This window comes from Oncorhynchus nerka, linkage group LG17 (assembly GCF_034236695.1).
Source record: "Oncorhynchus nerka isolate Pitt River linkage group LG17, Oner_Uvic_2.0, whole genome shotgun sequence".
In the NCBI taxonomy this organism is placed as follows: Eukaryota; Metazoa; Chordata; class Actinopteri; order Salmoniformes; family Salmonidae; genus Oncorhynchus; species Oncorhynchus nerka.
Window position 1 is genome coordinate 42,609,053 of NC_088412.1, and position 26,192 is coordinate 42,635,244.

Genomic DNA, 26,192 nt, shown 5'->3' on the forward strand with positions numbered 1-26,192 from the left:
CTCCCCCATTGTTGACAAGAAATGATCTATAACTGGGCTAATAATTCACTAACTAGCAAAGGATATAAACAAAATGTGCATGCGTGGCTACATGCAGCTCTCCCTTAGATCTCAAAACAAGCACATCTACTCATGACCGCTAATGCTGTAAACACAGTCCAGTTCAAAGTGAATAGCACAGATCCATGTATGGCAATGGTCTATTTGCATATAGGCCTACTGCAGCTCTGATTGGTTATGCCTCACTCGTCTGTGTAGAGTATGGGCCAGTCTTACTCTGATGCATTCTGCCTGCAACAAAACGTCTTGCATAATTAGTTGTGCGTACTAAAAGGCCCTGCATGGTTAATCTGGTATTGCGCTTGCCTGAGCAGAGCAGAGCTGTTTTGCAGGAAGTTGTCAAAGAAGTGAGTTAGTGTTTATACTGGACCTCCCGCAACCACCTACCGTCAACCCATCATGTCAATGAGGAGCTATACGGAGCCCTATTCATTGTTACAACATTTGGGTAGGCAAGGCGATGCTGTACAGAGCTCAATTTGGCCTCTGCATGCCTCTGGAGGCTCCGCAATTGCTTCACACCATCCATATGGCCCCTCCGAACACATATTCAGATCAAGCATACATTGTCTTTAAGTCTTGCATAGCTCCTTTTGTTTCCATATGTTGAAAGTGGCTAATATTGCGTTGATTCGATCAAAATTCCTACAGTAAACGGAAAGGTTGATCATGTTAACTAATAAGGGGGAAAACTGTAGAACGTTGAGTGAAGTTCAATCTAGTGCTTCTCTGCACAGGCTGATATTTTTCTGCACAGCAGTCCTGGGGGAGCTGTGCACCAGCACATGCACACAGTTTGGAACATTTGTCATATACAGTATGTTGGTGAGTAGACATTCACTTTGGTCTGGTTTGTTTTGTTGATAAACTAACATTAATCTTGTGTAGGTTAAGTTTACTACAAGGTACTGCCACTTGACATCACATAATGAAAAGAATGTGGTATGTAATCTCTCCACCATTCCTGGTTCAATCGACCCCCGATTAATCGAGCAGAAAGCAAAGTGACACAAAATTGTGTGTAATAATATCAGATTATTCATTTGACATTTAGATTTGAATAATTGTCGAGTGACGGTATGCCACAGGGAAACGTTATTGAGCACGTTATTTTTGCCGTCCAAATACAGTGCCTCTCAACAGAAATGCATGAACTTTGCACAGTGCGTTTCATGTGAGGAAACGTAGGGGGGGAAATGGTGCGTGATAAAAGAGCGGTAGCCTAGGCTACGGACGCACATGCAAGCAGTTTAGAGGGAACATTGGTCGTAAATAGTATTGTAACGACCCTGGGTAGGGCGCCGGACCTCGGACTAGAAGGTCGAGGGTTCGAGACCTGCTCCCTGCCTGTTTCATTACAGTATGTTGGTGAGTAGACATTCACGCGGGTCTTCTTTGTTTTGTTGATAAACTAACATTAATATTGTGTTGTGTAGGCCTAATCTACTACAATGTACTGCCACTTGACACCACACAATAAAAATAAAAATGTAATTTTAATGCAATGCATTGCTCATGGATGTGATCTGTAATCCATCCACCATTCCTGGATCAATCGACCCCCGATTAATCGACCAGGAAGCAAAGTGATACAACGTAGCAAAATAGTGTGGAACGATATCAGATTATTCATATGACATTTAGATTATAATAATTGTCGAGTGAATGTCACAGGGAAACGTTATTGATCAAGTTATTTTCGCCGTCCAAATAGAGTGCCTCTTAACAGAAATGACTGAACTGTGCACAGTACGTTCCACGTGAGGAAGTATTGAAGGAAATATTTTTTTTTGTGTGATAAAGGAGAAGTAGCCTAGGCTATGCAGCCCGACCTCCCCTCCACCTCGCGGCGGTCAGCTGTTGTGTGTTTACATGGCTGTGTGGCATCAAGTCAACCCTTGGCATCAAACATTGGTCTGGGTGAGTGGCTCTGGTCCAATGCTTTAGTGCACCTTTGATGAAGGCCTATGTGAAAAATAGTATCTTAATTTGCACGTTGTTTCATGTTTGTAGGCGATATCACTTTCCATCACTTTATGCTTTAAATGACTCTCCAATCCGAGTCCAGACCCTGGCTGGACCTGATATATTCAGATACCATCTTGACTTGCTCCCCTCACAGACATCTTGAAGAGAGGAGGGAATGCTGCTGATGCTGCTGTGGCTGTGGCTGCCGCCCTGGCCGTGACAGAACCCTGCAGCTGTGGGATCGGTGGGGACAGCTTCTGTCTGTTCTATGACGCAAGCACAGGCCAGGTGCGCGGCCTGAACGGCAGGTGAGGGAGTTTTGTCATATTTCATTGTCGTTTTTAACCACACACTTTACAGCCAGACAAAAACATGTGGTAAACTAACAGTCAGCATCTTCAGCAAAGGGTTATTGTATCATGAATGGTTAGGCTGGTAATATGATCTAATATATTCTCAATGTTTTTGTTTGAAAATAGCCAGTGAGCCAGTATCGTACAGTGAGACTCATGTTCACAATGGCAGTTTCATAAATAAATTCCTTTGCATGTTTTATGTGTTATGACTAACCTTCCCTGATTTACCCCCCTTTGTTTCTTTATGAGTGTGTTATTACCAAGTAATGTTTATTTGGTTGTTGTGTGTGTGTGTGGGCAGTTCCAGTTGACTCTGGAATAACCAGTGTTATTCATCTTGGCGTTGTGTTTTTTCTAGGACACTATTGTGTTATACTTTCTATTTAACCCTAGTGTGTTGCACTGACTGAATATACTGGACTGGTTTCTTACTGATTGGGTGGCAGCCTTGAACTTATTTGACCATCCAGTTCTGGATCAGTGACCTTGAGCTAATCACTGGCCCATTTGGGTGTGTTGGTAGCCAGTGTGGCTTGCCTGCTTTAGACATTTTCGGTCTCAGTCATACTAAATTATTTGTGTGTTACTTACTAGACCAACACATTTAGCTTCTGTTGATCCCCGTTTGACTATGTGCGTGTGTCTTGTTCCAGCGGCCGGGCTCCCAGGGCACAGACAGTGGATCTCCTGGAGAGGTATGGCTACAGTGAGTCTAACCCGATCCCATCCTTCCACGCCCTGAACGCCACCGTGCCGGGGGCCGCGGCCTGCTGGTGTGACACCGTCCGCCTGTTTGGCAGTCAGAAGGTAAAGTATGATGTATGGTTATTTTATTATAGCTCCAGATGGACAATAATGTTTTATTCTTTAGTATTTTATAGAATTTCTACTCTATTCTATTCTGTTTCTAATGCAGTGAGACCGCTCATGTTGTGAAGCAGTGCATCCATAGTGTACATCCATCTTTAAAAAATACATTAGATCTAAAACATCAACAAACGGGTCCTTTCTGTCCACTTGTTTTTTTGTTTGTAGCTTATCCATGGCAACAACTGAACGACTCTGCACTCTGAGTGCGTCCGTCCTTCAATAAGCATTAAAAACATGCCCCCCCCCCCCGTCCCACACACTGTCTGTCCTCTTGTTATTTTTAGATCTAATTTGTTCATTCTTGACCTGTATTTGGCCTGGGTCCAGCTGTTCATCCCTAGCAGGCAGTTCTACTCTGTTTCCATGGCTTCCTCAAAGGAGCTGTTGCTTTGTTGATCTGTATGGTACATTGTGTTAAATTGAGACGTCATACTCATACTTCATACTTTCTCTCCATGGCAACCTGCTGCTGGCTGTTAGGGCAGCTGTGTTTATAGCTGTAGTTACAAACAGAATGATATGTATACATTGATAAACAAATGTGCCGCAATTAGTCTGGGCATGGATTCTACAAGGTGTCAAAAGCTTTCCACTGGGATGCTGGCCCATGTGGACTCCGATGCTTTTCACAGTTGTGTCAAGTTGGCTGGGTGTCCTTTGGGTGGTGGACCCTTCTTGACATAAACCAGTGTGCCAGGCACCTACTACCATATCCGTTCAAAGGCACTTTCATATTTTGTCTTGCACATTCACCCTCTTAATGGCACACATACACAACCCATGTCTCAATTGTGTCAAAGCTTAAAAATCCTTCTTTAACCCGCCTCCTCCCCTTCGTCTACACTGATTGAAGTGGATTTAATAAGTGACATCCATAAGGGATCATAGCTTTCACCTTCACCTAAAACCTAGTTTTAAATTAATCTTAGATAAATTAAATCCTTCTTCTAATCTAAGTTTTGATTTCACTATAAATTTCAAGCCTGTTGCTCAATTAATAATAATAAAAAAATATACGTCTAGATTGGAGATTAATGCTAAACTGCCACTTGAGGTGGTTTACCTGAGGAAATGGCATCATATCTACTGTGGAGACCAAAACGAGTTCCTCAGAGAATAGTTAGACAGGCTGAATTCTGTTGCATTTTATGATAATGAACTCATCATTAGCAGGCTAGTTACGTGCCCATTTTGTACAATAATTGAATTGGGGCTTATGATATGCCCAGCCTTGGTACGAATGATGATGTTATGCAAAATGCTGTAACAGGCCTGATAACAGTAACATTGTAGAACACCATTCCAACCCGTGAAGCATGGGGGTGGCAGCATCATGTTGTGGGGGTCATTTGCCTCAGAAGGGACTGCTGCACTTCACAAAATAGATGGCATCATGAGAAAGGAAAATTATGTGGATATATTGAAGCAACATCTCAAGACATCAGTCAGACAAAGCTTGGTCGCAAATGGGTCTTCCAAATGGACAATGACTCCAAGTATACTTCCAAAGTTGTGGCAAAATGGCTTAAGGACAACAAATTCAAGGAATTGGAGTGAACATCAGAAAGCCCTGACCTCAATCCTAGAGAGAGAAGGCAGCTGAGGAAGCAGTGGAAGAAGGCCTCTGATGCAGAGAGAGAAGGTCTCATGCTACTCCAAGCAGACATTAAATGTCGGCTGGCAACCTTGCGAAGAGCGGAAAACTTAAGGAAACTTCGTAGAAAGAAGGTACACTCAAGAACACGGTTCTATAAAAAACCCTTTAAGTTTGTCAAAGATCTCTTCGCAAAGGAAAAGTGCGGAATCCTAAAAACTCCAAAGCCTGAACTGGAAGAACATCTGGAAAAGGTCCACCAGGACATGAAAAGGCATGAGCAGATAGTCATCCCACATGACATCCCACCTATTCAACCACCAGAATTCAATCTGGACACTGACCCTCCAAAATGGAGGGAAGTAGAGAACGTTGTCCGAAGAGCAAGAGCGGCCTCTGCTCCTGGTCCTAATGGAGTACCATACAAGCTCTACAAGAACGCCCCGGATGTTCTACGCTTTCTTTGGAGGCTCATGAGGATAGTGTGGCAGAAGGAAATAATACCAAAGGCATGGCGAAGGGCTGGTGGTGTGCTAATCCCGAAAGAGAAGGATGCGACAGACATCAGTCAATTCCGACCAATCTCCCTTCTCAACGTCGAAGGGAAGATCTTTTTCAGTATAATAGCACAGAGGCTGTCCACTTATCTGGAAAGGAACAAGTACATTGATACATCTGTACAGAAAGCAGGCATTCCTGGTTTCTCTGGTTGCCTGGAACATACTAGTATGATTTGGCACCAGATCCAAACCGCTAAGAAGGACAAGAGAGACCTCTATGTCATCTTCCTCGACCTGGCCAATGCCTTTGGCTCAGTTCCCCATGAACTCCTCTGGGAATCCTTCAACATTTTCCACGTACCAGAACCCATCACTACACTGGTAAAGGCCTATTTCCAAGACCTGCAATTGTGTTTCACAACACCTGACTTCACAACAACATGGCAGCGCTTGGAAGTAGGCATAATGGCAGGCTGTACAATTTCTCCTCTGGCCTTCACTATGGCCATGGAAGTCATCATCAGGGCATCAGGATGGGTGGTCGGCGGTGAGAGAACTAAGGAAGGGCTCCGTCTCCCACCTATCCGAGCATACATGGATGACATGACTATACTGACCACCACTGCAGCATGCACCAGGCGGCTACTTGCAAAACTGCAGGATAACATCAAGTGGGCCCGGATGAAAATCAAGCCAAGCAAATCTCGAAGCATCTCCATAGTCAAAGGACAGCTTAAAGATGTGAGGTTCTGCATTGGAGATGACCCGATACCAACGGTGTCTGAGCAACCCATCAAGAGCCTGGGTAGATGGTACAACGAAAGCCTCCGGGATAAAGATCAAGTGCAGCAAGTAAGGCAGGACATCGCCGACGGTCTTGAGAACATCAACAAGACCCTACTGCCTGGGAGGCTCAAGCTTTGGTGCCTACAGTTTGGACTTCTCCCCCGGGTAATGTGGCCACTCACCGTCTATGAGGTCCCAATAACAACAGTGGAGAAGATGGAGCGAACCATTACCTCATACGTGAAGAAATGGCTGGGTGTCCCACGATGCCTGAGTAACATCGGCCTGTATGGCAAAGGGGTCCTTGAACTACCTCTTACAAGTCTAACGGAGGAGTACAAGTGCTCTAAAGTAAGACTTCAGATGACATTGAAGGACTCCAAAGACCAGACCATTAGCAAGGCTGCACCTCTCCTACAAACTGGACGGAAATGGACATCATCCAAGGCTGTGCAGCAAGCAACATCAGCCCTGAGACACCAAGACATTGTGGGGAATATCCAGCATGGAAGAGGAGGTTTTGGCCTGGCAGCAAGCAAACCAACGTTCCATAAGGCAACAACATCTGAACGCAGGAAGCTGGTGGTCGAGGAGGTGCGCAGACAGGAGGAGACTGCAAGAAGTGCAAAGGCTGTCTCTCTTGCTAAACAAGGGCAATGGACGCGGTGGGAAGGCCTGGAGAGGAGAAAGATCAACTGGAGTGAGCTTTGGCAAATGGAGGCAAGCAACATCAGCTTCATCATAAGAGCTGTTTATGATGTGCTTCCATCACCAAAAAATCTACATCAATGGTATGGCGAGGACTCGACCTGCCCCCTCTGCCCAGCTCCAGCGACTCTCAGGCATATAATGACAGGTTGCAAGACCAGCCTCTCACAAGGCCGCTACACCTGGAGGCACAATCAGGTCCTCAAGAGCCTGGCTGCAGCACTTGAGACCAAGAGGACTGACCCCAGCCCCCCGAGACATTGTGGGGAATATCCAGCATGGAAGAGGAGGTTTTGGCCTGGCAGCAAGCAAACCAACGTTCCATAAGGCAACAACATCTGAACGCAGGAAGCTGGTGGTCGAGGAGGTGCGCAGACAGGAGGAGACTGCAAGAAGTGCAAAGGCTGTCTCTCTTGCTAAACAAGGGCAATGGACGCGGTGGGAAGGCCTGGAGAGGAGAAAGATCAACTGGAGTGAGCTTTGGCAAATGGAGGCAAGCAACATCAGCTTCATCATAAGAGCTGTTTATGATGTGCTTCCATCACCAAAAAATCTACATCAATGGTATGGCGAGGACTCGACCTGCCCCCTCTGCCCAGCTCCAGCGACTCTCAGGCATATAATGACAGGTTGCAAGACCAGCCTCTCACAAGGCCGCTACACCTGGAGGCACAATCAGGTCCTCAAGAGCCTGGCTGCAGCACTTGAGACCAAGAGGAGTGCAACCAATTCATTACCTCCAAAAACAAGCAATCCCGTCAAAACAACAACATTCATCCGGGAGGGACAGAAAAGGCCCAAGTATCCTCCTACAAAGCCAGAAACTGGACACCTAGCCATGGCCCGGGACTGGAAGATGCTTGTCGATATTGGCCAGCAACTCATTTTTCCACCAGAGATTGCTTCTACCAACCTTAGGCCAGACATGGTACTCTGGTCCCCTTCACGAAAGGCTGTGTACATCATAGAGCTCACAGTCCCGTGGGAAAACTCTGTTGAAGAGGCCTACGAGCGTAAGAAACTTCGTTACACAGAGTTGGCAGCAGACGCAACTCAGCGTGGCTGGAATGCAAAGGTCTGGCCAGTTGAAGTGGGATGCAGAGGATTCGTGGCTTCTTCCATCATCAGGTTGCTGAAAGAACTTGGAATCCATGGACAGGCTCTGCGGCAGACCGTCAGAGCAGTTTCTCAAGCAGCTGAAAGAGGCAGCCAGTGGATCTGGATCAAACGGAAGGACCCTTGCTGGGCTATAACTTCATGACCCCCACCCCCACCTGAGAACCCAATTCAGATCCCTCCAACTTGAGGAGGGCATATGAGGTATGCGGTCAGCTGTATGGCTGGCTCAGGGAAGAGGACGCCCCTGCCTTGCATAGTCCCGTGGGACATCTTAATTGGGCATGGGACACAAGCTAAGGCTTGATTACCCTTTAGCTGGCCACCTTTGATGAGGGTGTTTAGTGATTAAAGGCCGAAACACCCACTGATTCGAAGGCACACTACTGAGGATGTGTCCCAAAATTGACATCTTACCCCAGTCTAAGAAATAAACCTCCCATGCCACTCTGTCAACATCACGGCAAATCTCATGTGAGTGCATTCCATCTATTGGCACAATGGATAGTTTTTAACATCTCGTCCCGTGTTTTATGATTCCGTAAACTTGTGGGCAGAACTGAAAAAGCGTGTGCGAGCAAGGAGCACTACAAACCTACAACTTAGTGTATGTAAACTTCTGACCCACTGGAATTGTGATACAGTGATTTATAAGTGAAATAATCTGTAAACAATTGTTGTAAAAATTACTTGTGTCATGCACAAAGTAGATGTCCTAACCCATTTGCCAAAACTATAGTTTGTTAACAAGAAATTTGTGGAGTGGTTGAAAAACTAGTTTTAATGACTCCAACCTACGTGTATGTTAACTTCCGACTTCAACTGTACGCTTCCATTAATTTGTTCAACTGGTACCAGCGGACCTTCAGACGAGTCTTGTGAGGCCTGTGGGCGTCCTAGAGGAAAAACAACCTACATGTACGTGTTCTTGAGATTCTCACCTTTCCACAGAGGGGTCATAGTGTGTAGCCAAAACTGTTCAGATGCTACAGAAAGAAGTTGGCAGATCGGCTGTACCGAACTCAGATGAGTCTCAAGACGCTGGTGGGGATCGTAGAGTAAAACGGAGAACACCACCGTGTTCGTGAAAGTCTCATCTTTCCATAGATGGGTAGTAGGCTAAACCGGACGCTACAGACGATTTTTGGATATCTCATGGTCTGACAAACACCCCTCTAGCTCTGTAACCTTTCACAGCAGATGTGGAAGTGTTACATAGGCGGATGTGTTGGATTGAGACTGCAAAAAAACTAATATATCTATCTTAGCAACACTGAGGCATGCATGAGAGCATCAGCTGTTCCGGGCGACTGTGTGATCACGCTCTCCGTAGCTGACGTGAGTAAGACCTTTAAACAGGTCAACATACACAAGGCTGCGGGGCCAGACAGATTACCAGACGTGTGCTCCGGGCATGTGCTAACCAACTGGCAGGTGTCTTCACTGATGTTTTCAACATCAAATCAAATCAAATGTATTTATATAGCCCTTCGTACATCAGCTGATATCTCAAAGTGCTGTACAGAAACCCAGCCTAAAACCCCAAACAGCAAGCAATGCAGGTGTAGAAGCACGGTGGCTAGGAAAAACTCCCTAGAAAGGCCAAAACCTAGGAAGAAACCTAGAGAGGAACCAGGCTATGTGGGGTGGCCAGTCCTCTTCTGGCTGAGATTATAACAGAACATGGCCAAGATGTTCAAATGTTCATAAATGACCAGCATGGTCGAATAATAATAAGGCAGAACAGTTGAAACTGGAGCAGCAGCACAGTCAGGTGGACTGGGGACAGCAAGGAGTCATCATGTCAGGTAGTCCTGGGGCACGGTCCTAGGGCTCAGGTCCTCCGAGAGAGAGAAAGAAAGAGAGAATTAGAGAGAGCATATGTGGGGTGGCCAGTCCTCTTCTGGCTGTGCCGGGTGGAGATTATAACAGAACATGGCCAAGATGTTCAAATGTTCATAAATGACCAGCATGGTCGAATAATAGTAAGGCAGAACAGTTGAAACTGGAGCAGCAGCATGGCCAGGTGGACTGGGGACAGCAAGGAGTCATCATGTCAGGTAGTCCTGGGGCATGGTCCTAGGGCTCAGGTCCTCTGAGAGAGAGAAAGAAAGAGAGAAGGAGAGAATTAGAGAACGCACACTTAGATTCACACAGGACACCGAATAGGACAGGAGAAGTACTCCAGATATAACAAACTGACCCCAGCCCCCCGACACATAAACTACTGCAGCATAAATACTGGAGGCTGAGACACTGTGGCCCCATCCGAGGACACCCCCGGACAGGGCCAAACAGGAAGGATATAACCCCACCCACTTTGCCAAAGCACAGCCCCCACACCACTAGAGGGATATCTTCAACCACCAACTTACCATCCTGAGACAAGGCTGAGTATAGCCCAGAAAGACCTCCGCCACGGCACAACCCAAGGGGGGGATGACAGGATGACCACAACAGTGAATCAACCCACTCAGGTGATGCACCCCCTCCAGGGATGGCATGAGAGAGCCCCAGTAAGCCAATGACTCAGCCCCTGTAATAGGGTTAGAGGCAGAGAATCCCAGTGGAAAGAGGGGAACCGGCCAGGCAGAGACAGCAAGGGCGGTTCGTTGCTCCAGAGCCTTTCCGTTCACCTTCCCACTCCTGGGCCAGACTACACTCAATCATATGACCCACTGAAGAGATGAGTCTTCAGTAAAGACTTAAAGGTTGAGACCGAGTTTGCGTCTCTGACATGGGTAGGCAGACCGTTCCATAAAAATGGAGCTCTATAGGAGAAAACCCTGCCTCCAGCTGTTTGCTTAGAAATTCTAGGGACAATTAGGAGGCCTGCGTCTTGTGACCGTAGCGTACGTGTAGGTATGTACGGCAGGACCAAATCAGAGAGATAGGTAGGAGCAAGCCCATGTAATGCTTTGTAGGTTAGCAGTAAAACCTTGAAATCAGCCCTTGCTTTGACAGGAAGCCAGTGTAGAGAGGCTAGCACTGGAGTAATATGATCAAATATTTTGGTTCTAGTCAGGATTCTAGCAGCCGTATTTAGCACTAACTGAAGTTTATTTAGTGCTTTATCCGGGTAGCGGAAAATAGAGCATTGCAGTAGTCTAACCTAGAGGTGACAAAAGCATGGATTCATTTTTCTGCATCATTTTTGGACAGAAAGTTTCTGATATTTGCAATGTTACGTAGATGGAAAAAAGCTGTCCTCGAAATGGTCTTGATATGTTCTTCAAAAGAGAGATCAGGGTCCAGAGTAACGCCGAGGTCCTTCACAGTTTTATTTGAGACGACTGTACAACCATTAAGATTAATTGTCAGATTCAACAGAAGATCTCTTTGTTTCTTGGGACCTAGAACAAGCATCTCTGTTTTGTACGAGTTTAATAGTAGAAAGTTTGCAGCCATCCACTTCCTTATGTCTGAAACACATGCTTCTAGCGAGGGCAATTTTGGGGCTTCACCATGTTTCATTGAAATGTACAGCTGTGTGTCATCCGCATAGCAGTGAAAGTTTACATTATGTTTTCAATAACATCCCCAAGAGGTAAAATATATAGTGAAAACAATAGTGGTCCTAAAACGGAACCTTGAGGAACACCGAAATTTACAATTGATTTGTCAGAGGACAAACCATTCACAGAGACAAACTGATATCTTTCTGACAGATAAGATCTAAACCAGGCCAGAACATGTCCGTGTAGACCAATTTGGGTTTCCAATCTCTCCAAAAGAATGTGGTGAGAACAGTTGTGCTGGTATCAAAAGCAGCACTAAGGTCTAGGAGCACGAGGACAGATGCAGAGCCTCGGTCCGATGCCATTAAAATGTCATTTACCACCTTCACAAGTGCCGTCTCAGTGCTATGATGGGGTCTAAAACCAGACTGAAGCATTTCGTATACATTGCGCAACAGCCTTCTCTAAAATTTTTGAGAGGAATGGAAGATTCGATATAGGCCGATAGTTTTTTATATTTTCTGGGTCAAGGTTTGGCTTTTTCAAGAGAGGCTTTATTACTGCCACTTTTAGTGAGTTTTAGTGAGTATCCAGTGGATAGAGAGCCGTTTATTATGTTCAACATAGGAGGGCCAAGCACAGGAAGCAGCTCTTTCAGTAGTTTAGTTGGAATAGGGTCCAGTATGCAGCTTGAAGGTTTAGAGGCCATGATTATTTTCATCATTGTGTCAAGAGATATAGTACTAAAACACTTGAGCGTCTCTCTTGATCCTAGATCCTGGGAGAGTTGTGCAGACTCAGGACAACTGAGGTTTGGAGGAATACGCAGGTTTAAATAGGAGTCCGTAATTTGCTTTCTAATAATCATAATCTTTTCCTCAAAGAAGTTCATGAATTTATCACTGCTAAAGTGAAAGTCATCCTCTCTTGGGGAATGCTGCTTTTTAGTTAGCTTCGCGACAGTATCAAAAAGGAATTTCGGATTGTTCTTATTTTCCTCAATTAAGTTAGAAAAATAGTATGATCGAGCAGCAGTAAGGGCTCTTCGGTACTGCACGGTACCGTCTTTCCAAGCTAGTCGGAAGACTTCCAGTTTGGTGTGGCATGTCCCTGATTGAGTCTAATACCAACATACTTCAAGCAGACCACCATAGTCCCTGTGCCCAAGAACAAAGGCAACCTGCCTAAATGACTACAGACCTGTTTCACTCACATCCGTAGCCATGATGTGCTTTGAAAGGTTGGTAATGGCTCACATCAACACCACTATCCCAGAAACCCTAGACCCACTCCAATTTGCATACCACCCAAACAGATCCACAGATGATGCAATCTATATTGCACTCCACACGGCCCTTTCCCACCTGGACAAAAGGAACACCTATGTGAGAATGCTGTTCATTGACTACAGCTCAGCGTTCAACACCATAGTACCCTGAAAGCTCATCACCAAGCTAAGGATCCTGGGACTAAACACCTCACTCTGCAACTGGATCCTGGACTTCCTGACAGGCCGCCCCCAGGTGGTGAGGGTAGGTAGCAACACATCTGCCACGCTGATCCTCAACACTGGAGCTCCCCAGGGGTGCGTGCTCCGTTCTCTCCTGTACTCCCTGTTCACCCACGACTACATGGCCAGGCACGACTCCAACACCATCATTAAGTTTGCTGACGACACAACAGTGGTAGGCCTAATTACCAACAACGACGAGACAACCTATAGGGAAGGAGGTCAGAGACCTGGCCGGGTGGTGCCAGAATAACAACCTATCCCTCAACGTAACCAAGACTAAGGAGATGATTGTGGACTATAGGAAAAGGAGCACAGAGCACGTCCCCATTTTCATCGACGGGGCTGTAGTGGAGCAGGTTGAGAGCTTCAAATTCCTTGGTGTCCACATCAATAACAAACTAGAATGGTCCAAACACACCAAGACAGTCGTGAAGAGGGTACGACAAAGCCTATTCCCCCTCAGGAAACTAAAAAGATTTGGCATGGGTCCTGAGATCCTCAAAAGGTTCTACAGCTGCAACATTGAGAGCATCCTGACCGGTTGCGTCACTGCCTGGTATGGCAGTTGCTCGGCCTCCGACCGCAAGGCACTTCAGAGGGTAGTGCGTACGGCCCAGTACATCACTGGGGCAAAGCTGCCTGCCATCCAGGACCTCTACACCAGGTGGTGTCAGAGGAAGGCCCTAAAAGTTGTCAAAGACCCCAGCCATCCCAGTCATAGATTATTCTCTCTACTACCGCATGGCAAGCGGTACCGGAGTGCCAGGTCGAGAACAAAAAGGCTTCTCAACAGTCTTTACCCCCAAGCCATAAGACTCCTGAACAGGTAGCCAAATGGTTACCCGGACTATTTGCATTGTGTGCCCCCCCCACAACCCCTCTTTTACGCTGCTGCTACTCTGTTTATTTTATATGCATAGTCACTTTAACTATACATGCATGTACATACTACCTAAATGGCCCGACCAACCAGTGCTCCCGCACATTGGCAACTCAATATTTGTTGTTCAAAGTCACTCACACATAGATACCATAGACTGTATGATCCTGTGTCTGGGTCCACATCTGCATTGTGTCCCACCACCCGCCAACCCCTCTTTTTACGCTTCTGCTACTCTCTGTTCATCATATATTCATAGTCACTTTAACAATACCTACATGTACATACTACCTCAATAAGCCTGACTAACAGGTGTCTGTATATAGCCTTGCTACTCTTTTTAAAAAAAAAACACACACACACATACTTTTTTTCTTCTTTTTCGGCACCATTGGTCATAGCCTGTAGGTAAGCATTACACTGTAAGTTTGTATTCGGCGCATGTAACAAATAAACGTAGATTTTATTTAAACTGACATTTTTGTGGTGATGTTTTTATGATGCTAAATAGATTCCCGTGGGGTGTGAACATCGACCGTAGGTTTTTTAAAACCTAACCCTAGCCTTAACCACAGTGTTAACCTTATGCCTAACCCTAACCTTAAATTACGACCAAAAAGCAAAAACAATTATCATTAATTTCTACAATATAGATAGACCATTTATACTTTGTGGCTGTGGTAACTAGTGGAAACCCTAACTCCTTAACTGTGTGTTTCCTGTTCCTATGTGTCTACAAGCTCTCTCTCCAGGATGTCCTGAGGCCCGCCTCTGACCTCGCCCTGTGTGGATTCCCCGTTGCCCAGGTGACCGCGCACCACTGGGCCAAGTGGGTCCGTACCATGAGGGCTGCTGGGAGGGAGCTGGGAAGAGACTTCCTGATTAAGAACGATGCGCCCAAACATGGACAGGTGTTCTCCAACCCTCATCTGGCCCAAACTTTCCAGGTAACCCTGTCCTTGACTGAGGGGAGAATCAGTGATGCTGTGTGTGCATTTCTCACTACCGGGGCAGGCTCAATTCTACTGTGTATAGTATCGATCTCTGATGTCATGCCTGAGAGGTTTGTTCCTTTCACCCGTGAGTCCCTGAGTCACTAGTCTGGTTTTACTTGAGTAAGAGGGTAGACTCTGCCCCAAAATCTGTATACGCGAAAATAAGCGTTAAGCAAACCAAGTGAGGAGTTTTTGTATGGGGGACAATGAAAGCGTGTCGAGGCTTATTTGATCTAATAGAAGTTTCATAATGCTTAGGACTTAAGTTGTTACGAATGTACTGATATAAGTGTAATGCACGTGACATTCCGGCAACGTTGAGACAAACAATTTTATATCGGAGTTGTGCCTGTTGTTCACAGGCGTATCTGCCCTATCATTGGCTAGAATGTTCCCAACAGATCTCGCCTTCTCCCGCCTGCCTATCGCCTTTGAGGACATGCATTTCTATTGTTAGAGCGACCAGTCAACCATCTTTTCTATATAGTACATCTTTGATAAAACCAATAGCTAGTCTACTCATGATGATGTATTGCCTGTTTATTTTTTGCTTTTGAAGCACTTGAAATGTATTTCTGTTATGAAAAGCGCTATAGAAGTTGAATACATTATTATTAGTATTTATTACTGAGTGATGCCATGGATAACATGGATACCATCAGGCCATCATCCATTCATAATCACATTCAGTTCATTGATTCTTTTCAGTTCATATCATCTGACCCACAACTCCTTCCACAGGAATGGCGTGTGTTCAATATCAAACTGTTTGTGGTGACACATTCCCTGTTGGCGTGGCAACACACCACCTATTAGGGATGGCGTCTGTTATCAATCCTGTACACAAAGGAGCCCCTAGCCCAAGTGGGCTGACATGTCACATGTACACAGATACTCCTTTCTGACTCATATTGCGCTCACTGGAATATCAGATGAGTAGTTTTGTTGTAGTGTCACTCCCAAATATCCATGTAAATATTTCCCAGTCATTGATTGATTAATTGATTGATTGATTGACTGACTGACTGACTGACTGACATCTCCGATCAGGAGCTGGGCCAGCATGGTAAAGTAGGGTTCTATGAAGGCAGAGTGGCGAAGTCGATTGTTGATGTCATCATTCGGAATGGAGGAGTGATGAGTCTGGATGATCTACGTAGCCATGACAGCGAGGAGATCAAACCCATCCACACTGACTACAGGGTAGGTTCAAGGACACACAACACACCACAACCAACTAAACAGGGATTTGCTACTGTAGGGTGGATCACAGTGACACAAAGTTCATGTTACTATCAATCCCTTACTGTGGTCTCTCTCTCTCTCTCTCTCTCTCTCTCTCTCTCTCTCTCTCTCTCTCTCTCTGTGTCTCTCTTTCTTTTCTCGTTCTCTTTCTCTCCCTCTGTCTCTCTCAGGGTGTGAGGCTATGGGAAGTCCCTCCTAACAGTCAAGGCATGGCAGCACTCATGGCCCTCAATATACTGGAGAACTTCCCCATCAAAGGTAGCGACATCTTAACCTCAGTCTCCCCAACGAAGGACAACCCCAGCTATGTATTAATTGTGGGGAAGAGCATAGACATATAAACTCCACTGAGACAGTGAGTACATTTACATGAACACTAATAATTCGATGTTAAACAGATTATGGTAGCAGGCAGAGTATGGCATTAGTCATATAAACACCTTACTCTGCTTATCTTAGTTGAAGTAACTATACGCCAATTAAAACCCCTTGTTTTCTGAGCAAACTTTCGAATTATTAGGACATGTAAACACCTTAAATCGTTGTTCCAGCAGTCTATTTGATCTGCGCATGTGTTAGCACCAGCCGTGCGAGCAACCCTGTTTTTAGCGCGAGTGAAGTGAGTTCAGAACAACTGAGAGTATGCATCTTAGAAGTAGTGTTCACATACAAACTTTATATGTCCGAATAAAATAGGCTTCCCAAAAATGACATGGTAGAAAGTTTATTTTGATTGGCAATTTTCGGCATTTATCAGAGTCCTATCAGGTCACCTGATTTCAGATGGGTCCATGTAAACAGGATTATTGGGGAAATCGTTATTCTTGCAAAGCATGCAAACGTTTTAATCAAACTATTCTATTAATCTGACTATTATTCTGACTCAATCGGAGTTCCAGCTGTGTATTTGATTTGCGCATGTAACTGTACTTTGTGTGTTTAATTATAATTTACAGCTAAATTTTTCAATTGTTGCTTTGATATGAATCAAAAGGAAATGATCATATAAGGCTTAGCTACCTGTTATTCACAGCGAGGATATTTTGTTGACCCGTCTTGACTTTCCACAAAGACCCTCCAACCCTGGGTCTGCTCCAGAATCAGAGTTGACAAACACTGGCCTGTTCAATGCAACCCACTGACTGATTCACTTTGTGTGTATCTGTGCTCTGCAGAGATGGGTCATAACAGTGCAAGTTACCTCCATGTGTTGGCCGAGGCCCTGAAGCTGAGCTTGGCTGATACAGTCCATTACTGTGCTGACCCAGATCACGTTAAAGTCCCTCTGGAGAGTCTACTGTCTAAAGACTACAGCCTGCAGCTCTCACACACCATACAAATGGACAGGTAAGACCACAAAGGTGTGTGTGTGTGTGTGTTTGTTATGAGTGAGCAAGTGAGAGAAAAATAATTAGAGGGAGAGGAGTTAGTAAGTGCAAGAGAGACAGAGAGAGAATGTCTCGACCCATGACAGGATCAGGGCTTTGAGTGAATGCCACCTTTTTTGTTTTCAAGGACCAGAGAGAAATGTTCTCACTTTGCTGGGTCGTTCTTGAATTGCGGTGGCATTTAGGAAAAAAATGTACTCTATTTTTATTTATTTAAATATATTTGGGTACATCATCCCATTCTAAATCAACTATATGACTTTAAATACTTTTTACCACTAGGATAACATTGTGTACCAGTAGGAGTAGTAACACCAATGATGGTAACACTAAGACATTTTAAGTTATTGAAGATTTTCTTAAATGGAGGCCACAGATGCTCAAATCTAAGGTCATTAACCCTTTAAAAATAATTTACTGCAAGTGATACGATTATTAATTTGGCTCCCCTTGTTATTTCCCTTCATTTAAATTGAGTAACACCAAGTGACACTGGACTGACACCAAATTATTAATGGAATCCTCAAAATTATGACATACTAAAAGGGTGTGATTAGCTAATAATTGTATGTAACAACAATGACATAAAACTGAGGGACAGACATTATACTAATTATACATTATACTTAAATGTATAGGCTACAGGACAGCCTCTCAACAGACGATGTACAACAGATGTCACGCCCTGACCATAGAGAGCCCTTGGATTCTCTATAGTGGTTTAGGTCAGGGTGTGACTAGGGGGGTGTTCTAGAATGTGTATTTCTATGTTGGTGGTTTTGTATGGTTCCCAATTATAGGCAGCTGGTAATCATTACCTCTAATTGGGGATCATATTTAGTTAGTCCTTTTTCCTACCTGCGTTTGTGGGATATTGTTTGTGCTTGTTGCACCACGTAGTCACGGTTCGTTGCTTGTTTATTGTTTTTGTCAGTTAAGAACAAGTCAGTTGCCTCCCGGGTGGCGCAGTGGTTAAGGGCCTTGTACTGCAGCGCCAGCTGTGCCATCAGAGACTCTGGGTTCGTGCCCAGGCTCTGTCGTAACCAGCCGCGACCGGGAGGTCCGTGGGGCGACGCACAATTGGCCTAGCGTCGTCCGGGTTAGGGAGGGCTTGGTCGGTAGGGATGTCCTTGTCTCATCGCGCACCAGCGACTCCTGTGGCGGGCCGGGCGCAGTGCGCGCTAACCAAGGTTGCCAGGTACATGGTGTTTCCTCCGACACATTGGTGCGGCTGACTTCCAGGTTGGATGCGCGCTGTGTTAAGAAGCAGTGCGGCTTGGTTGGGTTGTGTATCAGAGGACGCATGACTTTCAACCTTCGTCTCTCCCGAGCCTGTACGGGGGTTGTAGCGATGAGACAAGATAGTAGCTACTACAACAATTGGATACCATGAAATTGGGGAGAAAAAGTGGGTAAAAAAAAAGAGTTAAGAACAAATAATTATTTTCAATGACGGCCTAGGAGAGTGGGTTAACTGCCTGTTCAGGGGTAGAACACCAGATCTGTACCTTGTCAGCTCGGGGATTCGAACTTGCAACCTTTCGGTTACTAGTCCAACACTCTAACCACTAGGCTACCCTGCCACCCTGACATAATTTGAGTCAATTGGAGGTGTACCTGTGGATGTATTTCAAGGCCTACCTTCAAACTCAGTGACTCCTTGCTTGACATCATGGGAAATCAGTCAAGATCTCAGAAAAAAAATTGTAGACCTCCACAAGTCTCATCCTTGGGAGCCAATTCCAAATGGCTGAATGTACCACGTTCATCTGTACACACAATAGTACGCAAGTATAAACACCATGGGACCACGCAGCCAGCATACAGCTCAGGAAGGAGACGCGTTCTGTCTCCTAGAGATGAACGTACTTTGGAAAAAGGGGGAGGCTTGCAAGCCGAAGAACATCATCCCAACCGTGAAGCACGGGGGTGGCAGCATCATGTTGTGGGGTGTGTTTTGCTGCAGGAGGGCACTTCACTAAATAGATGGTGTCATGAGGAAGGAAAATTATGTGGATATATTGAAGCAACATCTCAAGACATCATCGCAAATGGGTCTTCCAAATGGACAATACATTCATTGCCATTCTCTGCGTTTCATGTAGAGGTCTTTGCTCATGTCGAAGTTGATGTAGATCTGATGGCCCTCATACATCAAAGGTCCGACTCCCGACTTTTTGGCATGGATGGCCAGTCGAAGAACTTTATCTTTGTCCCTATAGTTAAGGAACTTTGGTGATTGACAGAGTCGAAAGCCTTGGCTAGGTCGATGAAGACAGCTGCACAGTACTGTCTTTTATCGATGGCGGTTATGATATCGTTTAGTACCTTGAGCGTGGCTGAGGTGCACCCGTGACCGGCTCGGAAACCAGATTGCACAGCGGAGAAGGTATGGTGGGATTCGAGATGGTCAGTGACCTGTTTGTTGACTTTGCTTTCGAAGACCTTAGATAGGCAGGGCAGGATGGATATAGGTCTGTAACAGTTTGGGTCCAGGGTGTTCAGCTTTCCAATCCTTGGGGATCTCAGACGATATGAAAGAGAGGTTGAACAGGCTGGTAATAGGGGTTGCGACAATGGCGGCGGATAGTTTCATAAATAGAGGGTCCAGATTGTCAAGCCCAGCTGATTTGTATGGGTCCAGGTTTTGCAGCTCTTTCAGAACATCTGCTATCTGGATTTGGGTAAAGGAGAACCTGGAGAGGCTTGGGCGAGTAGCTGCGGGGGGGCGGAGCTGTTGGCCGAGGTTGGAGTAGCCAGGAGGAAGGCATGGCCAGCTGTTGAGAAATGCTTGTTGAAGTTTTCAATAATCATGGATTTATCGGTGGTGACAGTGTTACCTAGCCTCAGTGCAGTGGGCAGCTGGGAGGAGGTGCTCTTGTTCTCCATGGACTTTACAGTGTCCCAGAACTTTTTGGAGTTAGAGGTACAGGATGCAAATTTCTGCCTGAAGAAGCTGGCCTTTGCTTTCCTGACTGACTGCATGTATTGGTTCCTGACTTCCCTGAACAGTTTCATATCGCGGGGACTATTCGATGCTATTGCAGTCCGCCACAGGATATTTTTGTGCTGGTCGAGGGCAGTCAGGTCTGGAGTGAACCAAGGGCTATATCTGTTCTTAGTTCTGCATTTTTTGAACGGAGCATGCTTATCTAAAATGGTGAGGAAGTTACTTTTAAAGAATGACCAGGCATCCTTAACTGATGGGATGAGGTCAATATCCTTCCAGGATACCCGGGCCAGGTCGATTAGAAAGGCCTGCTCGCAGAAGTGTTTTAGGGAGCGTTTGACAGTGATGACTGCGGATCCGTAGCGGATACAGGCAATGAGGCAGTGATCACTGAGATCCTGGTTGAAGACAGCGGAGGTGTATTTGGAGGGCCAGTTGGTCAGGATGACGTCTATGAGGGTGCCCTTGTTTACAGATTTAGGGTTGTACCTGGTGGGTTCCTTGATGATTTGTTTCAATAAGCCTCGTAATTATGTATTTTTGTTCATCCACGGTTTTCTGGAGGTTTAGAAGGCCAGCATAAAATGGGTGATTTCCTTTACGGTCCATAGAGGTATTTAAAACCGTATTATAATCTCCCACCATAATAATAGAGTTTTGTGTTGCTTGATGCATTTTTATATTTTCAAAGAAGCATGGATCATAATTATTTGGACCGTATAGGTTAATAATAAAAATAAAAATGACTGTTAATTAATATCACCACCCCTTTTTGAATTTCTTTGCCCGTGGTAGAAATATATTTCTCCCCCCAGTCCATTTTCCACAAAACTTCATCTAAAATTGTTGAAATGAGTTTCCTGTGAACAATAGGTATTATATTTGTTCTCTTTTAGCCAGGTAAATACTGATCGTCTTTCTTATTATCTCCATTACAATTATAACTGGCTATACTTATTTCACCAATTACCATAATGAGACAAGTTTAAATTCTATTAATCATAATATATGTTTGTAAACGTACCATTAAAAAGTAACATGATTATTGAGTGTCTATATAGCTTTACCATGATATTTGCATTGCTACTACGTACATCTCCAATTTGTCCCCACTATTCCACCCTCTAAAACCCCTCCTCATCCTGAGTTGGGTTGTCATCCCAATGACCAGCAGACCGCACCCGACTCCCCGGTTCCCATAGCCTAGGAGAGACCGGGACCCATCCTTTAAAAAGAGCACACGGTGCCACCCACAGAACAGAAGCAGATCAACCGCCAAAAGCATTTCCATCCCCCTCACCTCGATTTGTATTATGTGTGTCTGCATGTGTATGAGAAAGTCTAATTCCTGTTTATTTACAGGAATTAAATTAATCCCCCGGAGTGCTCTATCTTTCTCTCTCTCTCTCTCTCTCTCTCTCCTCTCTGTCCCTCTCTCTGTCCCTCCCCCCTCACTTTCTCTCTCTCCCATTCCTCAGGGCCAGTGTCATGGCGGAGCGCGATGTGCCCACAGGAAGTGACACAGTGTATTTCACGGTGGTGGACGGCCAGGGCAACGCCTGCTCATTCATCAACAGTAACTACATGGGCTTCGGAACTGGTCTGGTGCCTCAGAGCTGTGGCTTCTCCCTGCAAGTGAGTGGCAGCCTGTCTCGGTCGTTGAGGAACCAAGGGCTAAATTCAATCCGTACCTCGATTGAAATGTAAAGGTTATTTCCAATTGAACCGAAATATGCAGCTTTTCCCGTGAATGCAGTCTCCGCTTACTCAGGAACATTGCCTTTGAATTTCTATCACGCTATAGGGCGGATCTTCTGCGATACAGATTGAGTCTTGGCCCAAGTTTTAAAACTATGGGAATAGAAAATAAACTTTTTATTGTCAATATTTAGGCTTCAAGTTTATTCTAGTCCTGCCACAAACAGTTAAATTTGCACTATGCAGAAATCGCTCCGCCATTTCCTATTTTCTAAAACTGAAAAGTTAGCCTAATTTCAGTTAATAAAATACGTTAGTATAGTGTAGAGAATCATTGTACCATCTAAACCGCTGTGAAGTATATTTTACATAACCAAAAATATTGTTGTTTTAGCTGTTTGAAGCTGGTGTACAAAGCTGAAAGTAAAATACGCAAAAACAAAACTTAAGAATGGGAAGCATAGAAATAGCGCACATAGAACAGATCCACCGCTTCTTAGACTTGCTTTCAAGTAGAATGATAGATCGATCTATAAATCACATTTCTGTGAATTTGATCAGGTCGCCCAAAATATTTATCGTAGGAATACAGTTTGGAACTGAAATATATCTGTTGAATTGCTTTCATTGTTTCCTCCTGGTTCCATCTGAACTCTGTGGCCCATCAGAACCGAGGTGCTCACTTCTCTCTGGAGCGTAGCCATAGTAACTGTGTAGGGCCGGGGAAGAGACCGTACCACACCATCATCCCGGCCCTGCTGACCGACCCCGCCTCTGGACGCCTACTCTGCTCCCTCGGGGTCATGGGAGCCTTTATGCAGCCGCAGGGCCACATACAGGTACACACTCACTCACTCACACTCACTCACTCACTCACTCACCACTCACTCACTCACTCACTCACTCACTCACTCACTCACTCACTCACTCACTCACTCACTCTTTCTTTCCTGGTGCTTTAGTTTAGTGGCCTGTGTTCTCTCTCTCTTCTCCATCCAGGTGTTGCTGAACATGCTGGAGTTTGGGATGAACCCCCAAGAGGCGCTAGATGCCCCTCGCATGTATGTGCAGCATGACAAGGCTGGTAAGCTCTCTGTGAACCAGGCTAGAGGCCAGGCCACATGACCCTCCTCCTCTCTCTCTCTCTCTGATGTTAATCAGCCTACCCACAGTAAAATCTGCTTACTGTACTGTAGATCAGGTAGAGTAACCCTAACCCCCCTCCTCGATGCCCAGACCTTCTGCCTGACGGGCTATGTTTACATGTTTAGTAAACTACACTAATATTTTGCCTGCATCGGGAAAAAATACTATCATAATTTAGTCTAAGAAACGTGCACACACATGTTGTTAGTAATGCATAGAGATAGGAAAGTGTGTGAAAATGCTATATTTATTTGTCATAATAAAAACTCCACATGTCCTACCGGAAATCCTGCTTTATCTGTATCCTCTCCTCTCACAGCCCAGCAGTGGCGTGTCAATTTGGAGGTGGGTGTCGACGAGGGTGTTGCTGAAGACCTGGAAAAGCGTAGCCATGTGGTTTGCTGGCCTATCACTGGCCATGACCGGAGTCAGTTTGGGCGAGGCCAGGTCATCTCAGTAGGGGATTGGTGGAACCTGTCTACCCAGGATGCAGAGCCCAATGTTAGGGTGTTGTGGGCAGGATCAGACCCCAGAGCTGATGGTTGTGCCCAGGGGTACTAGTGACTAGGGCTGCACAATATCGGCAAAAAAATATAATTGCTAATTTTTTTTAACCAAATATTACAATTGCGATTTTGGCTTGCGATATAGATCAAAACATTTGGGTGAACTTTTGGAATCAGTAAAATAGAATGATTTATATTAAGAAACAGATAATAATAATAATAAAAACAGCGCAGCTTAGTGGCGGTTCAAAATATTGCACCCAATATGAATCTCTTGCAATATGGATATTGTACATGTCGATATTGCGATTTTGATATGAATTTGAATAATCGTACAGCTCTACATTCTTCGAAAAACCGATTCCAAAAGGGTTCTTCGACTGTCCCTATAGGAGAACCCTTTTTGGTTCCAGGTAAAACCATTTTTGGTTCCAGGTAGAACCATTTTGTGTTCCATGTAGAACCCTCTGTGGAAAGGGTTCTACTCTGTATCCAAAAGGGTTCTACTTTGAACCATCATTCAACGTGTTCTCCTATGGGGACAGCAGGAGACCCTTTTAGGTTCTAGATAGAACCTTTTTTTCTGAGAGTACTAGTGACCCTCTCCCCTCCCTAGGGGGAGCTAGAGAGCTTACAGAATCTTTACAGTATGACAGTGCACTACACTTGTCCACTCACTGACCATGTTTACATGCACAGCAATATCCCATTATTATTCAGGATACTCAAGTATTCTGTTTTTGAGTTGATGCATGTAAACATCATAGAAACATTATGAGAAACCCGGATAAGATGCCTGTTTTTGCTTATCATTTCTGACATTTGGTAGGCCTTATTATCATTTCCAACATTTGGTAGGCTATTTGTTTATCACCTATAGTTTGATACATGCAGCTTCTCTTCTGTCATTATTTGTTGCCCCAGAGGACTAAATACAGTAGTGCTCACCAGAATAATGTTTTAAATCGATAGAATGCATTAGTAGTCTAGTTAGCACCAGTAAAGTTGTCTGCTTCGCGTAGGGACCGTGGAGAAAACACAATAACTCCGAAACAGTGGTCTGTGCAAAATGTCCAAATGTCATCAGTTTGACCGGTTTTAAGAAAATGAAAAGCTGAGAAAATGACAAAATATGTTTCTGATAAGACTTCAGTTCATCTTAGGTGTGATTGAAATACTGTCTGCTTGCATAACAGTGTCAAAGATAACACATTACACGCCATTCACATTTCTAAAGAGATGCTGAAAGAAAGAAATCATGTTTCTCAACTCCTGTTCCTGAGACAAAATTAACATTTGTTGTGTAATTTCACTTCAAGAAATGCATAATTCTGCAGGAGTTAATGTTATATTATACCACAGCGTTGTTGAATACTCATTTCTGATTGGCTATAAGGGCATTCTAGGATGGACATTAAAACCAGATAAAGGCACAGTTGAAAAAGATATCGAGACAGTTGGAAAAGATATTGGGACACCTTGCAATCATGACGCAATTAAGCGCCTACATTTTTTTATTTCACCTTTATTTAACCAGATAGGCCAGTTGAGAACAAGTTCTCATTTTCAACTGCAGACCTCATTTCTAATTTATATATGCAGACCGTACTTGCTACAAAGTTACAGAAAGCTAAACCAACAACCACACAAAACGAAATTGGATACATTGTAAACACAGGTCCAACGAGGAAAAACTTAGCTAGCAAGCTAGCATTGATTTGTTTTTGCAGACTTCTTTTTTTGGAGCGTCTGATGACCTAACGTGGTGAATGGTGAACATGAATTTCTCTGGTCCCTACAGTTGCAGTCATGACACAAGTGACGCTATGCTGTCAAAATCCTCCCATGTTTCTAGTTTGACTAGCTATTTTCAGCAACTAATATTTTTTTATTTGGTTGTCATATTGGCAGGTTTGCTGGGAGACAAAACATTTAGATAGCTTCTAGCCTAGTTTTTGATATGCAGTGCGGTCTCCTCGTAATGAACAGTGTCGAGTGACCTGATGAGATGGCAAACTTTTCTAGCTATGCCAGGCAAATTCAGGCATCATCAGCTCATTGTTATGGATGTATCTGAATTAATGTCAATAGAAAACAGCTACGTTGCTGTTATTCTGGCCCAGATGTCGTGACTGTTTTAGCCGTAGCTTGCTGGCTAGTTAGAAAGCAAGGGAAATTAATTTAGCCAGCGAGCATACCAACAGAACATAAAGAACGAACGACAAGGTGGTGTCCATAAATATCGAACTAATTGAACGAATGACTGGGTTGCATCTTTAGCAACCAAAATATGAGAAAGTATAAATTTGCTTATGTAAATGAAAAGACAAATAAAACAAATGTTATTTCTACCGGTAAATGTGTGCTTATAGTATTGTTTTATTTGGCAACTGTGTTTTCAGCGGGATAAACAGCTTAGACCAGGTATTCCCAAACTGGGTAAGTGCAATGCCGT

General features: G+C 44.6%; 1 protein-coding gene across 2 annotated transcripts; it reads left to right on the top strand.

Moving 5' to 3' along the window:
• The first annotated feature begins 1,239 nt into the window (after positions 1-1,239).
• LOC115145283 (glutathione hydrolase-like YwrD proenzyme) lies at positions 1,240-26,096 on the top strand. Of its 2 annotated transcripts, XM_029686731.2 has the most exons (12): positions 1,240-1,428; positions 1,864-1,980; positions 2,183-2,336; positions 3,038-3,191; positions 14,550-14,756; positions 15,855-16,007; positions 16,220-16,307; positions 17,225-17,396; positions 21,866-22,022; positions 22,754-22,924; positions 23,085-23,169; positions 23,551-26,096. In XM_029686731.2, exons 2-12 carry the CDS (start codon positions 1,881-1,883, stop codon positions 23,790-23,792), a joined length of 1,683 nt encoding a protein of 560 aa, XP_029542591.2. In that variant the 5' UTR covers positions 1,240-1,428; positions 1,864-1,880; the 3' UTR covers positions 23,793-26,096. The 2 variants fall into 2 exon arrangements, with proteins under 2 accessions (XP_029542591.2, XP_064859256.1); XM_065003184.1 differs by lacking the exon at positions 1,240-1,428 and having other exon boundaries at positions 1,620-1,980.
• Positions 26,097-26,192: the final 96 nt, after the last annotated feature.